Genomic DNA, 13682 nt, shown 5'->3' with positions numbered 1-13682 from the left:
CCCACTGCAGCGTGGGAATCCTCCCCTCACATGGGGGGAGGGAGAGCACTGGGACGTTCTCTGAAGTTGCTGTACAGCCCCTTACACCACCCCACAGAGCCCTAGGAAGCTCGCCAGAGGACCCCTGGAGACCCAGCTCTCCATCCCTGCTCCATCCCAAGAGCCGAGATGCTGTGGAGTCACTCTGACCCCTTGACTCCCATCTTGCCTCAGAGCTCCACTTAGTGGATTTCAGGGCAGGTATTTGTCAGGAGCAGGTATTGGGCAGGGTAGTGCCCCATTATCGATAGGATTTTACAGCGTATGGGCCCCTGAGGCAGGATCTCCCGGGCCCTAGAGGCTGCAAGAGTCATTCTACGTGTGGGGTGTGGAGAGGTGACACACACAAGCTAGTGCCAGCAAAGCCACTGAGTGGCTGCTGGAGACACACCCTCTCTGCTGTCTGTGGAGCAGTATTGCAAGAGCCCCCCTTCCCGCCCCCGTTCTTTCTGAAATCTAGACACGACAAGCACAAGCATTGGTGCGGGCAGCAGTCGCCATCACGGCATGCCCAGCACCGCCCTGCCCAGACCCCAAGGGCCATTTCCACAGTGCTGGGGCACAGCCCAACTCCGGCCTCAGGCTACAATGGCACCAGGACCCTCCGACTGGTCCTGCTGGGTCTGCAGCTCGGACTGGGGCTGCCTCCTTCACCCAGCACCTCCCCTGTCCTTGGGCTCCTCTCCCACCTCCTGCTTTCTGCAGCTCAGGCTGCCAAGTTCCCCCACCCCTTGGTCTGACTGCCCACCCTCCCCTGCCCCACCTGAACCTCACCTCTGGTGACAACTGCACCCGGCCCACCGCAAGGGCCCCCAAGACTCCATCTCTAGTCTGCTCCTCTCACCAACACCACTTCTCAAAACCGCCCCATACTCCACTCCCAGTTCTCCTCTCCCCTGGGACCCAAGAGGTTAACAGCCAGGACTGCTGGGGCGGGGCAGCAAAGCTGCAGGCAGTTGCTGCTGGGAGCCTTCCAGGTGGGGGCGGGGGAGGAGAGGCAGGCCAGGCCTGGCTGTTGCCACTTCAATCTGGGCCATGGGCCAACACCACCACAAACAAAACAAAGCCCCAGCCACTCCCTGCAGGGAGGGCCCAGTGCAGCCGCTTAGATGCCAGCCCCAGCATTACTGCAGTTCTCCCGGCTCCCCCACAGGGCGGATCTCTGCTCCAGGCACTAGTCCTGGGGGTACCAAGTGCTCAGGGGGTAACTAGCCGGCTAATGGTCTCCCTTGGTCCATTTGGGTCTTGGTCAAAAGCATCCTTCCACCCCCACCACTGAGCATGCACCAGAGCCAGCCCCAGGCCTCCAAGGAGCCCCGGAGCTCGCAGGCTAGAGACCCGCCGCAGGGCGCTGCTAGGAGACAGCTGCTCCACCCCGAGCCGCGCAGCAGCTGCTAGGCGCACCGCACCTCCACCAGATGGTTGTCTGGTCCATACAGCTCCTTGTCCAGTTCGATGACGAGGCTCTTGAAAAAGGAGGAGAACTTCCTCTTCTGCTTGCTCGGCTGAAAGACAGGAACCGGTGCAGTGCTCGGCCTGACCTTCCCCAGCCCCAGGGCCCTGCAGCTGCAGTGCCAAGGGGGCACGAGTGCAGCAGGCCATTACCAGAGCCCCAGCACCCAGACGGACGGGGCGGGGGGAATTAGAGGTGTGGCTACACAGGCCGCTCCTCAGCGGGCTGCTCCCAGACGGTTGTGGGTACATCAGACTGCCACTGGTGCTGTGGGGCTCAGGGAGCACAAAGCTGTGCCAGGCCCCGATGAGGCTCCAGTGATGCATGGGGCACAGGGAAGGGGGGCTGGGAGTTTGCAGGGTAGGGCTATGGAAGGGGAATGATGGAGAGGCCCTACACAGCTAGAAGTGAAAGGCCACTCTGGGAGAGGGCCTGGGAACCTGTTGGCAAGGGGGGGGGGGGGGCAAGGGGGTGCCATCAGTGCTGTGGGGCTCCGCACAGAGCACCAGGTGCGGTGTGGACATTCACACAGCCTCCCACATTTGGGGCAGACGCACTGTAGGAAGTCAGGTCAGGCAGGCCAAGTATGGAACCCGGGCAGGGCCAGCATTGCTCCCTGTCCCGTGGCTATCAAAGGGAAGGTCTGGGCTGGGAGAGAGGCTCCGAACATGGGGTGGGATAGAGGGGGGCTGAACAGCTGCGTGCAGCTCCCCCAGCAGGCACTCGGCGGGGAACAAGGGAACAGTTCTCAGCTTCACTGTGCAGCACCAGGCAGCGTGGAGGTTGCAAGGCCGGCAGTCAGTTTACACTAGCGCGCCTGTGTCCTTACATCCTCCAGGAGCTTGCCTTCCACACGCAGCTCCCACGAGGCCACGCGCTCGCTGCCGTCCCCCTCCTCCTTGCCTGGGGTGAAGGTGTTGGAGATGTAAATTCGCAGCTTCCGCTTTTGCTGTGGTGCGGAGAGAAACAGAGGAACACTCAGGATTCAGTGAGCACTCAGCAGCACCCACACCAGAGCCTCTCCCTACAGAGACCCGCTGCCGGGAGAGGAAGCCGTGGCTGCAGTGGGAGCACCATCTCCCATAGCGATCGGGGAGGGGGCAGGAGAGAAGCATGCACACAGGAAACGACAAGGCCAGACCTTGGCTGCAATCTGCCATGCTGCCCCAGAGCCACACAAAGGGCTATGAAATTGCTGCTAGGCCACACGCTCCTCTTGGTCCCAGCTGCCTGGAGAGCCATGAGTATCTCGGGAAGGCCTGGGAGTGAGGTGGGCCCCACTCAGATGGGGCAACTCCATCCCCTATTTTTGCCCTTCCAGCAAGGCAGCTGCCTGCTCCTTTGTTCCAAGGGCTGGATCACAAGTAGGAGCTGCCCCAGCAGGATCTGACTTCCCAGGGGCTGCCACGCACCGTGAGGGGTTTCTTGATGGCCTCCTGGATTTCCATTCTCTTCCGGGCAATGGTCTGATCCAGCTTGCGCTCAAAGGCGAGAAGGTCCATGTAGGCCTGAGACTCTGGGACCAGCTCCCGGATCTACCAAAGACAGAGCCCATCACAGAACCGCTGTGGGCCCACACCACATGCCTGCCCCCTCCCTGCAGGGACAGCCTGCCTGTCTCCACCCTCACCAGGCCATGCACATGTCTCAGCTCGCTCCCCCCGCACCCTCCAGCAGCTCCCAAGTCATGGTGCCAGCCTCAGGAGTCACTAGCACCATCGAGCCCGACAAGGCAGAAGCCCAGCTCGGCCTTATGCCATTTGGAAAAGCTGTCCAGAACCCCACACAACCCCCGGGATACCCTGAAATCCCCACCCCAGCTGAATGGGACTGACCACCATGATCTGAACACCCCAGCTCACATCCCCACCCACAATGCCTGGTCAACCCATCTCCCACGCCTGGGGCGTCTGGAGCTAGGTATCCCAGCTGCTCGGGCTCCAGCTCTTTACCACTCTACAGCTGTGTGGCTTGCCCCGGCAGGCGGGCATGAAGACAAACCTTCCCCACAGTCCATCTCTGAGGGCCTAGTTTCGTTCCGGAGTACTGTTGCTGCAGGCACGCCCAGCGTGGGCCTGCCATGTATCTGCCAAGCACTCCAGCAGGGCTGGTGGCACGTTCCTGCCCCCATGGGCGCTGCCACACAGCTTGGAGCCTGCCTCTCCGCTCTGCAGCCAGCCTAGGGTTCCAGCCCAACAGGTGATCTCGCACCGTTGAAGGCAGGGCAGACCGAACACCCCAGGGGAATGGCCTTTGTCAACAAGACTAGAGGCTTAGAATGGGAACAACTGCCCAGGAGCTCCACCAGCGTTCTCGAATCCAAGGCACTGTTGCTCTCCCCTAGCCGCACCCTGGGTAGTCCCTATCCCATGGGCATCATCTTCCTCTGCTGCCTACAGAGGGCACTTCACCTCCCCCCATCTCCACCCCACTGAGGGTGCCTCAAGACCCTGGGCACCTTCTTACCCTCCGAGGGCAGGAAGGTGACAAAGAGAAACCATCTTCCTCCTACAATGCCCATTCCACTGGCATGAGCACACCCCACTCTGGGGCTGGGGCCCAGCACCCTCGCTCAGCAGAGAGGCAGCACTCACCCTCTGTGGTAGGACCTTGTCCGCCATCTTCCTTCTTTTCAGCCTGCAAGCAGCACACAGAATGGCAGCATTAGGCGAGCGCAGGCTGATCTCCCGAGCAACTTCTAATACCCACATCAGACCAGAGACCCATGCGCTGGGGCTTTGCAGACACAGGGCCTCCCTCTCCTCCCCAGCACATGCTGACCACCCTACCCCTCAGCACCGCCTCATTTGCACCACAGCTTGTTATTGGTTACAGTGGCCTGCAGATCTGGTAACTCCAGCCTAGAACTCAGAGGGTCACAGCGACTCTCAAATCATGGAGAGTCAGCCACCTAGCCATCCCTAAATCCCCTGGAGAGACTGCTCCTTGTTGAGGGCATGAGAATCAACCAAATAGATCTGGAGTTTCTAGGCCACGCCGTCTCACCTGGCTCAGGAGCGCACAAGACATCACAGATTGGTCAGTCAAGGGGTGGACTCAAGACAGCTCATTACGGATGGGCGTTGTCACCTGAATTACCCCAAGCTTGGGTCTGGCTACCTCTAAGCACTGCAGCAGCGCTCTGGCTAACAGCAAGGGGAAGGATGCAGAGAGCAGGGAGTATCCCAGCACCTCCCAACATCCTCCAAGAACGGGACGTTTCTGCTAAAGCAATCTGCAAAGCAGTTATTGTGGACACTTGAACTGTCCTCATTAGGTTTCAGAGTTCGTATCGTGCTGCCCCAAGGCAGCTTGGACCCTATGCCGATGCCCTCCCTGCTGACTGTCAGCTGGTCGCTGAGAGAGGAGTTCAGCACAGGAAGCCAGGAGGTCCAGTGTTTGGAGCTGTAGCTCCTACAAATGTACCTGCCCCTCTGGGAAGGAGGCAGAGCGAGGGAGAGGGCCACACCCAGGAGCTTCTGGACAACAGTTGCCTCCTGCATGACATCAGGCTCTTGGGGAGCCCTGGCCCATTAGCTCTGCAGCTCATACAGGAGCAGAGCCAGTGCAGTGTAAGCCATGGGGGTCAGAGCGCAATGCCAGACTGGCTAGGGCAAAGCTGCGCACCCCTCAGAGGCCAAGCTCACGCATGGGAAGGGGTCCCTCACTCCCCTTTTCCTCCCCCCAGCCCAGGCGTGGCTCGTGCTGTGGAGATCACAGGAGGCAAACGGAGGACTCCAGAAACAGGGACACTGCCAGTAATCGGCTACTTTCATGCCCCTCATTCAGCCAGCTGCATTTCCCCATTTATCTAAATTCCACCTCTGCTCAGGAACATCACTCAGACGCACAGACCCAGTGAGTTCCCTGAGCAAGTCTCTTCCCCAGATGCCTGCAGCCAGTCTGTGACAGCACGGAAAGCTGCATTGATTCCCAGAGCCTGGGAGCTCTGGCCTCATATAGTTACAGCTAGGCTCTGCTAAAGGGAATGCAAAAGTATGGGCTCAGTTTGACCCAGCGATCTGCAAAGCTGGGGTAATGCACCTTCATTCAGGTTTTAAATAACCGGGTCCCAGGGCGCAGCCTCCATTAGACCCAGGAGAACCTGCCCTGGGGCCCCTGAGAAATAATCAACAAACCCGCATGAAAACAGAAACAGAGCAAAGCGATGAACAGCACTGTAAACAACTCAGGATGTGCTGGCACGGCCGCTCACCTCGAACGGAGGAAGAGGCCAAGTGAACACTGCGTGCTGGAAAGCTGGCTGCCACAAGGCCATGACTTCGGCTGCAGTGACGCTCCTATCAGCCTCCAGCCCCACAGCAATCCCCAGAGGGCTTCCCTCTATTCGGCCAGCAGCCTGGCAGGGGCGTGGGGGAGACATTCGAGGCATGAAGTACACCATACAGCCCTCTCAGGAGAGGTCCATAGCTCCCATTGTGCCTGTGAGCCTGCCAGCACAGCGATACAGCAAGAGCCCCACTCGCACCAACACTGCTTTTGTTGTGGCTTTTTTGGGGGGGGGACGACGTGACAGTTCTCAGAGCCCCCTCAGAGCCTGTGCAGGGGGTGATGAGCAAGTGACAGACACTGGATCCCCACAGCTCCCCTGCAAGGGCACTAGCATTCCCCCCCCTTTGCAGTTGGGGAAATGGAGGCAGAGGTAGAGCAGTGACGTGCTCCCAGCCCGGAGCCCTGGGCAGAACGGGGATGGGATGCGGCAGCACAGCCCAGAGCCAGCGCACTAACCAGGACAGCGATGGGGACTTGGGCTCGCCCCGTCCCGAGGTCAGGCAGACCAGCAGCAGTGCAGACGCCCTTACCCTCGCCTTTGGCTTGCCAGGGGTGGCTGCGACTGCGGAGCAAGCAGGCGCTTTCTGAAGGGGTCCATAATGGACTGTGGCATTCCTGGTCGCATCGGAGAGACTGCTCCATAGGGGGGTCCTGAAGGGGATCCCACCTGCAATCCTGCCATGGGCATCCGGCTCCCCGGCGGCATCCCGGGACGCTAGCAGGAGAGAATGAGACACAGTTACCTTAGGCAAGCCTTTGACCCACACGGCCCAGGAGTCTGTGCGCCCAGCGGCTTGAGGCACAGAAGGGAACTCAGAGCAAGGCAGATGCGCTCTGAACACGAAGGCATCAGGAGCAGGCACCAAAGAGCCTCCAACACCCCACCCGGTGCACTCACGGGGGGGGGAGGTAACGGTGCGGAGCAGGGGGCACAGCCAAAAAGCCACGGTGCAGGGGCAGCTGCACAAGGTGAGGGCTCATCTACATTCGGGTTTTACACGGGAGATAACTGGTTGCTAATCGACACACAAGGCTAGACTGCGCTGTGGCGGGAGGTGTGGGGGGCAGGGCTGGGAGTACAGTCACTCACCGAGATGCGGGGGGGAAGGAGGGGGAGGGGCGCGGCTGGGCTCCGCCACACAGAGAGCCATCACCAAGTGGCAGCATGGGGGGCCCAGAGAGGTCACTTGCTGAGATGGGGGAGCACAGCAGCATCACCTGCTGAGCTGCAGTGTGGAGGGAGGGGCCATGCTGGCTGAGCTGGGGGGAGGGGCACAAAGCGCCATCATGGGTTGAGCTGCAGTTTTTGCTACTTTACAAGCAGGAAAGAGTAACAGAAAATGCAGAAGTGCAAGCCGCAGAGAGCACCCCCCATGCCAACGGACTTGTCACTACATGGGAAACCCCCTTTGTGAGTCTAGGCAGGTTCCACCACAGGCCTGGCCGCTTTCACTTCCCTCTGGGAGGAGGAGGGGGACACTGGGGCTCAGCACAGAACGAGAGCTCCCTGCTCTGGGGCAGGCCCTCCCTGCTAATGCCTTTGGCAGCCATATGCCACCACGCCGATTCCCTACAACACGGGAGCAAGGGCACCAAGGGGATGCGCACCCAGAGACCCATATCGTACTCGGCAGCTACTGGTGGGAGGTTCGGGCTCCGGACTGGCCTGGTGCCTGCCCAGTGCTGCAGTGTCTAGGATCAAAGCAGCTGCAACAACCTTGACTCAGGGCACACAATGGCCTTCACACAGCTCTGTTTATTAGTGTCATGTGCCCAGAGGTGGTGTGCATGGCTCAGGGCGGGTCCTCTCTCCTGATAGCCCCAGTTCTGGCCCCAGAACCATCATGATGGGGCTGTGCCAGGGAGAATCCAGTTCCCTAATGGCCCACTGGCCCACCGCTTACATGTACCTTGTGACGGACAGTATCTGATTAGGTGACAAAGGCTGCATGGGGGCCAGAGGGGTTTGAGAGACTTTAAATGAGCCCGGACAACACCTCAGGAGGTACAAGCTTGATCCTGTGACCTCTAGCCTCATCTCGCGATCCCCCCGGGGATCCAGCAGAGCATTCCTTGGAAGCTGTAAACCCTCAACTTCAAGCCTCAACCCTCCTCTCCAGGATCCACCTCCACCCAGAGTCAGGCCCAGACAGCTGCCCTCCCCCCACAGGGACAATCCAGTCTCCAGGGCACCCAGAGCAAACCGGAGCTTTGCGTGCTGGGATCCACAGTCTCTGCCGCAGCACTGCTGCACTGAACACAAGACTGTAATTGGCCCCAGGTTACCTACATTAGGCGCACCCTTGGGTGCTTGACAAACTGCCGGCGTGGTCGCTGGCTGGCCAACCACCTCAGGGCTCCCTAGTTTGCTTGGTCTGCTTTCCGAGATATCAAGAATGGGCTCCCTATTGCCAAGGCCGTTGTGTGGTTGGGAAAGTCACCAAGCCAGCAGGACAACATTTCATTGCTTCCGGCAGCTCCAGAACGTGCCGAGACAGCACCCACTGTTCTCCGGCTGCCTTTGTTCGGGCCCTGCATGTGACGGATTGCGTTGGAGAGCATGGAACAAGCCCACTGATGAAAGACGGACTGAGTTGTTGTGTGGCGAGCGCTCCCTCCAAGGGAGAAGAGCTAGGGGAACCGACTCAATGGAAGAGCCATGTAACGGACGAGCAGCAGTGCTGCCCAGGGGCTCGACAGGAGCAGCTGCCAGGCCTGGTGCATAAGGCCACCAATGAAACAACAGAGAGGGGCCTGTTTGGCTGGGCTGGAGAGAAGAGGAGTAGCTGCCTACGGATCTCTGTAATGCACATCACAGCCAGGTTCTGCACAGCTCTACATGACATTTTAGGTGAACTTAAAGAGCTTGTTTGCATAGAGCCATAACTTCAGCCTGAAGTCGGGTGACGTAGCGAGCATTTGAGAGCCCTAGTTAATAAAGCCTTCTCCAGAACCAGCCTCCTGCACACACAGCCAGAGGGGGTGAGACACTGCTTTTAGGAGTAACAGGAGCAGTTCAGTCCCCATGGCTCACACAGCTGTCGACCACTCGGCTGAGTTCACCAGTTAGCATAAAGCCTGGGTTTGGACTGGGGGAACTGGAACTGGTCCCACCAAACTCATCTCCTATAGAAGCCAAAGAGCCATTAAACAGGCACAGTTTTTATTCCCTGCTCAGCTGGACTGGATGCAAACTGGTGAGCTACAAGTGAAAGGTTCTGACAGCTGCCAGATATGCTCTGAGGCTCCCAGTTTCTCAACAAGTGCCAACTTCACAGGAGGTCCTATAAAAACATTTTAAAAGTCCACATTTAAACACGTTAAGGTTGCAGAGTCAGGCACCCAAAGTTAGCAAGTGCCAAGATTAAGGCTGCCCATGCAATCAATATCACTTTTTTCCCCCTGCAGGGGCTGTCAGCATGCTGGAACCCAGGACCTTCAGACCCACAGTACAGACCTCCTCCACTTGAGCTAAAGGAGCGACTAGTAGCAGAAGTAGGCTGTTGCCCAATATGCCATTACTGTTTCACAAATAGTTGTATAATCTACCGGCAAACCGTCATGTTGCCCTCTTGGGGCTGGTCCACAGAAGAGTATCAGAATTCCTAGGTTATATAATAGCTCTAGAATAGATAGGGTTACAGACAGGATAGACAAGCACATAAATGTGGCATATTCATTCTGAAAGGCACCATGGCAAACGGATAAGCCTTAGTTCTATCTTACTAGAGACCTGGGCTCTATTCATAGATCTTCCTGAAGTCACCTTGGGCAATCTTTTCGTTACCTCCATTGTGAAGCATGGAGAATTCCAGTCGTCTAGATTTTAACATTTAATTTCAACAATTTCACGTGTCACTGAAAACACAGAACAGAATGAATTCTAAGGGGCAATGCTTGTGTAGAACTTGTGCAAAATTAATTCATTTTGCTTCCGATTTCCTTTGTTGGCACCACAAGCAAGCTGAACAATATTCCCAAATGGAGAGCAATCACTGCTACATGCCAGCTAGTTCCCTCCACCCACAACTGTCCATGTGGTGGCCCCCACACAGGAGACAGCATCGCATGGCGTGGCACCTACTCCACAGTACATGGGCTGCGTTTCCTATAGTACCAGAAGGAACCTGCCAGCTGCCACCAGTTTAGTCAGGGACCAGTCAGTAAGGAGATACCTTTGATTACAAGATACTACTGGACAGATGGAGTAGTCCTGTTGGCTAATGACTAGATTGTTAAATAAACTGCTTATCATTTTACCTGGTAAATGAAATGAAGCTGTTCTGGGGACATATATGGACCTCGTTTGGTGGTTTCCAGCTCCCCCAGTTGGGCCCACTCCTTGCACATTCCCTCACAGCACTGTTGCCACTTTCTCTCTGCTCCCTCCCCATATTTCTTATTTTCTCTTCCCTCATCCCACATTTTTTCCTCTCCTGCCCTGTTAGCTTCCCCTCATTCCCCCAACTTGCTTAAAGGATAGATGCTGCGGAGGATGGAGAGCAGCCAGCTGCTGATGGCTCTGCAGAGCTGGCCACATGTACTCTTGTGACTGAGGTGGTGCTGTAGGAGCAAAAAGAGCAAGACGCTTGAGCCAGTGGCCCTGTCATAAAGCGCATCTCTGCTCTGATAAGCAACAACGTAAAGATGGCATCGTCAACAGATCCACACACAACCCCCAACACATGCACTGAAATCAGATCTGCTGGCTTTAGTGACACAAATCAGTTTTACTGCCTTTTACTCCAGATTGCCCAACACAGTCAGCAATGGCAGGAATCTATTCCTTCTTGGACATCACCACCACAAAACGTTTCCCTCGTTCCCGTCAGTTCCATTTGCACAAGCCCAGCCGCCCCCGAGCTCTCTCAGTTCCTTCTTGCCGGCCAGCTCTAATGCAGAGGTAGGAGGACGGGCCATGGAATGGACATGTGCAACACATCTTGAAGAACAACAGTTACAAAAGGTTAGTAACCATTTTTTCTTTTCGAGTGATTGCACATGTGCATTCCTCTTTCGGTGACTCACAAGCTGTAATATGGGAGAAGGGATCGGAGTTCACGTACGCACAGACTGGAGTACAACTCGTCCAAATTTAGCATCGTCTCTGGAATACTGAGTAATGGCATAATGGGATGCGAAGGTGTGAACTGAAGACCAGCCACTGCTCTACGAATGTCCTGGTTAGGGACTTGCACAAGGAATGCCATCCTGGCTGCCTGTGATCTTGTGGAACGTACTATCGGTTTACCTGGCAGTGAAATGCCTGTCAGGTCATAAACATGAGTGCAGGAAGTTCCACGATGAAATTCTTTGCAAAGGGAGCAGGAGACCCTTCATTTTATTTGCTATGGCCACAAGTAGTTGGACTGTTTAGTCCTGTCTACGTAGAAGGTCAATGTTCTTCTGACATCTGAGGTGTGCAAACATTGCTCCTCTCTATTGGCCTGTGATTCTGGGTAAAATGTAGGTAAGTAAACTGACAGGTTAATACGAAAATTAGATACCAGTTTAGAGAGACATCTCGAACAAGGGTGCAAGTACACCTTCTCCTTAAAAAAGATCATATAAGGCAGCTCGACCCCCCTCCTGGCTGAAGAGAGAGCTACCCAGAAAGCTTTCTGGCTGGGGCTGCAGGGTACTATCCCCAAGACTTTAGAGTGGTCCTAGAGCCCCTCAAGCCATGGAGCTTAGACTCAGTTTGCTGCAAAAACAGCAGAGCCCCTTCCAAGGGCAGGTGCCGTAAAGGCTGTTGGACCCCTTGGGGAAGCCCCGAGGCTTGCAGCCAAGAGCTACCACGCGTGGCCACTGCAAAAGCCATGGACCGAGCCACCAAGTCCACTGCCTCCGCACAGCCTACCGAAAAGATCTTGCTACAGATTTCCCCTCATCAACTAAGGAGAACTCCCGCCTAGCGTCCTCCAGCTGCATGTCTCTGAACTTTAAAAAGGAGTCCCACATGTTAAAAATCACACTGGCCCAAAAGCATTTGCTGGCTGGCAGTCCTGAGCTGCAACCCGCCCCTAAAATAAGCTTCTCTACCAAACAGATCTAGTTTGTGTGTGTTTTTTGATTTAGGGGTCGCCGCTTGCTGCTCCCTTTCATTAGCTGCTGACACCACCAGTCAGCCCAGAAGGGTGGATGAGGTATTCAAACCCCTGGGAAGGCACATAGTATTTACGTTTCGCCCTTCTTGAGGTGGGGGAAGGGACAAAGGGGTCTGTCAGAGAGCCTTAACAGGGTCCCTAATTGCCCTGTTAATAGGTAAAGCCACACAATGGCCCTGCTGGGGCCAGAATGCCAACAAAGCAATGAGGATTCCGGTACTGGGCTCAGGAACAGGCGGTGCCTGGTGAGCAGGTGTCCCCCACCTCTCTGAGGACACAGAACAGGAAGTCTCATGTACGACCTAGAGACTGGTGGGAAACTCCAGGGGTTCCAAAAAGGCCATTGGTCTGGTGGTGGGCCCCAGAGTGGCCACCCCCCTCAACGGTACTCCCGCTGAAGGTAGTGCCTCAATGGAGAGTAGTGAGAGCAGCTCTGAGGCTGGGAGACACAGGAGCCAACCTCTGATTCAGAGGACAATGACTCTCCCTCCGCTGACGAAGGAGGGGCTGCTCCCAACAGTGCCAAAGACCAATGCCGAGTTGGAGAATGACACAGCACAGCCCATATTGCAGGGATCCCCTTGGATGGTACCGATGGATGTGCAATTTGAGGTAACAGAGGCTGACACAGTACCAAGTGGTGCACCGATGTTGCTGGTGCCCTCCCCGTCTGCTGGTACCAAGAGCATGATCTCCTGCACCACTGGAAATACCAGCACCGAAAGGTTCAGCAGATCTCTTGCTGCTGCAGATGCATCTGGCATAGTCAGTACCGAGACGGTCTTGGGACAGCGCGGTGCCGCAGATGTAGAAGGACTCCCTCAGGCTATGGACTCAACATCACCTGCCTTGGTGCTGGAGTCAATGCTTGCCAGCTTTGGCAGTGCCAGAGAAGAGGCGTGCTTAGCTCTGGGCTGCCCTCTACTCTTATCCCCATGCCTAGATGACTTTGGTGAAAGCAACCTTCCCCTCTCAGCGGCCTGCTTAGCGGTCTTATACCTCTTCCTAGGCACTGGGGAGGATGAGCAGTGCTGGGACTCAGGCAACTGGGAGGCATCTAACTGATGCCAAGGCACTTGGTGCAAAGTCTGACCTACTGGGCTCTGACAGAGGTCTTAGCATAAGCAAAACTTTACCCTGGCTTCTCTGTCTTTCCTTGCCAGAGGCTTAAAGTCTTTGCAGATCTGGCAATGATCCGGAATATGAGCTTCCCCTAAACACTTCAGGCAGCCTGAGAGTGGGTCACTTAGGGGCATCGGCTTAACCCGAGAGACACAGGGCTTGAAGCCGGTGACTGAGGCATCCCTTGGTACAGAGTAATGGAAAAACCCTAACTCTGGCCAAAAGAGAAAACTTACACTATTAACTAAGTACTAACACTATAAATCTAGAAAACTCTCTACAATTAATTTACAATGAACACGCAGAGCACTCGCTAAGGCAAGCCAAGCAATTCCAACAACCATCACCGGCAGTAAGAAGAAACTGAGGGAGCTTGGGAGCAGCTGAGCCCTTTATACTGGCACGCAGCAGCTGAGGGGAGTCAAGCCGCACTGACAGGTACCACCAGAGGAAAAGTTTCCAGGGACTGTGTGCAGGGCCCATGCTCACCAAGAATGGAATGGACGTGTGCAACCACTCAAAATAACCTTCATTGTGGTGAAAGAAAAGGGGAATGCCCAACTTGACTTTCAGGATTATCAACAGCAAGGAAATTCACACAGGGCAGCTATGTCAATGCAGCCCTAAAGCTGACTGGTGTAGTTTATGCAGGTAATTTTTCTGGCATG

General features: G+C 56.1%; 1 protein-coding gene across 1 annotated transcript in view; it reads right to left on the bottom strand.

The window, feature by feature from the left end:
• The window catches only part of SMARCD2 (SWI/SNF related BAF chromatin remodeling complex subunit D2), a 36573-nt gene that overhangs the window by 11532 nt on the left and 11359 nt on the right, over window positions 1-13682 (bottom strand). Inside the window, exons 2-6 of the mRNA XM_074940804.1 lie at window positions 6316-6500; window positions 4087-4129; window positions 2905-3027; window positions 2322-2441; window positions 1449-1544 (exon numbers count right to left, since the gene is read on the bottom strand). Of these exons, the coding sequence (XP_074796905.1) occupies window positions 1449-1544; window positions 2322-2441; window positions 2905-3027; window positions 4087-4129; window positions 6316-6500 (567 nt within the window). The remainder of the gene's footprint in view (window positions 1-1448; window positions 1545-2321; window positions 2442-2904; window positions 3028-4086; window positions 4130-6315; window positions 6501-13682) is intronic.

Source organism: Natator depressus, chromosome 27, assembly GCF_965152275.1.
Source record: "Natator depressus isolate rNatDep1 chromosome 27, rNatDep2.hap1, whole genome shotgun sequence".
Taxonomy (NCBI): domain Eukaryota; kingdom Metazoa; phylum Chordata; order Testudines; family Cheloniidae; genus Natator; species Natator depressus.
This window is presented reverse-complemented; position numbering and strand designations above follow the sequence as displayed.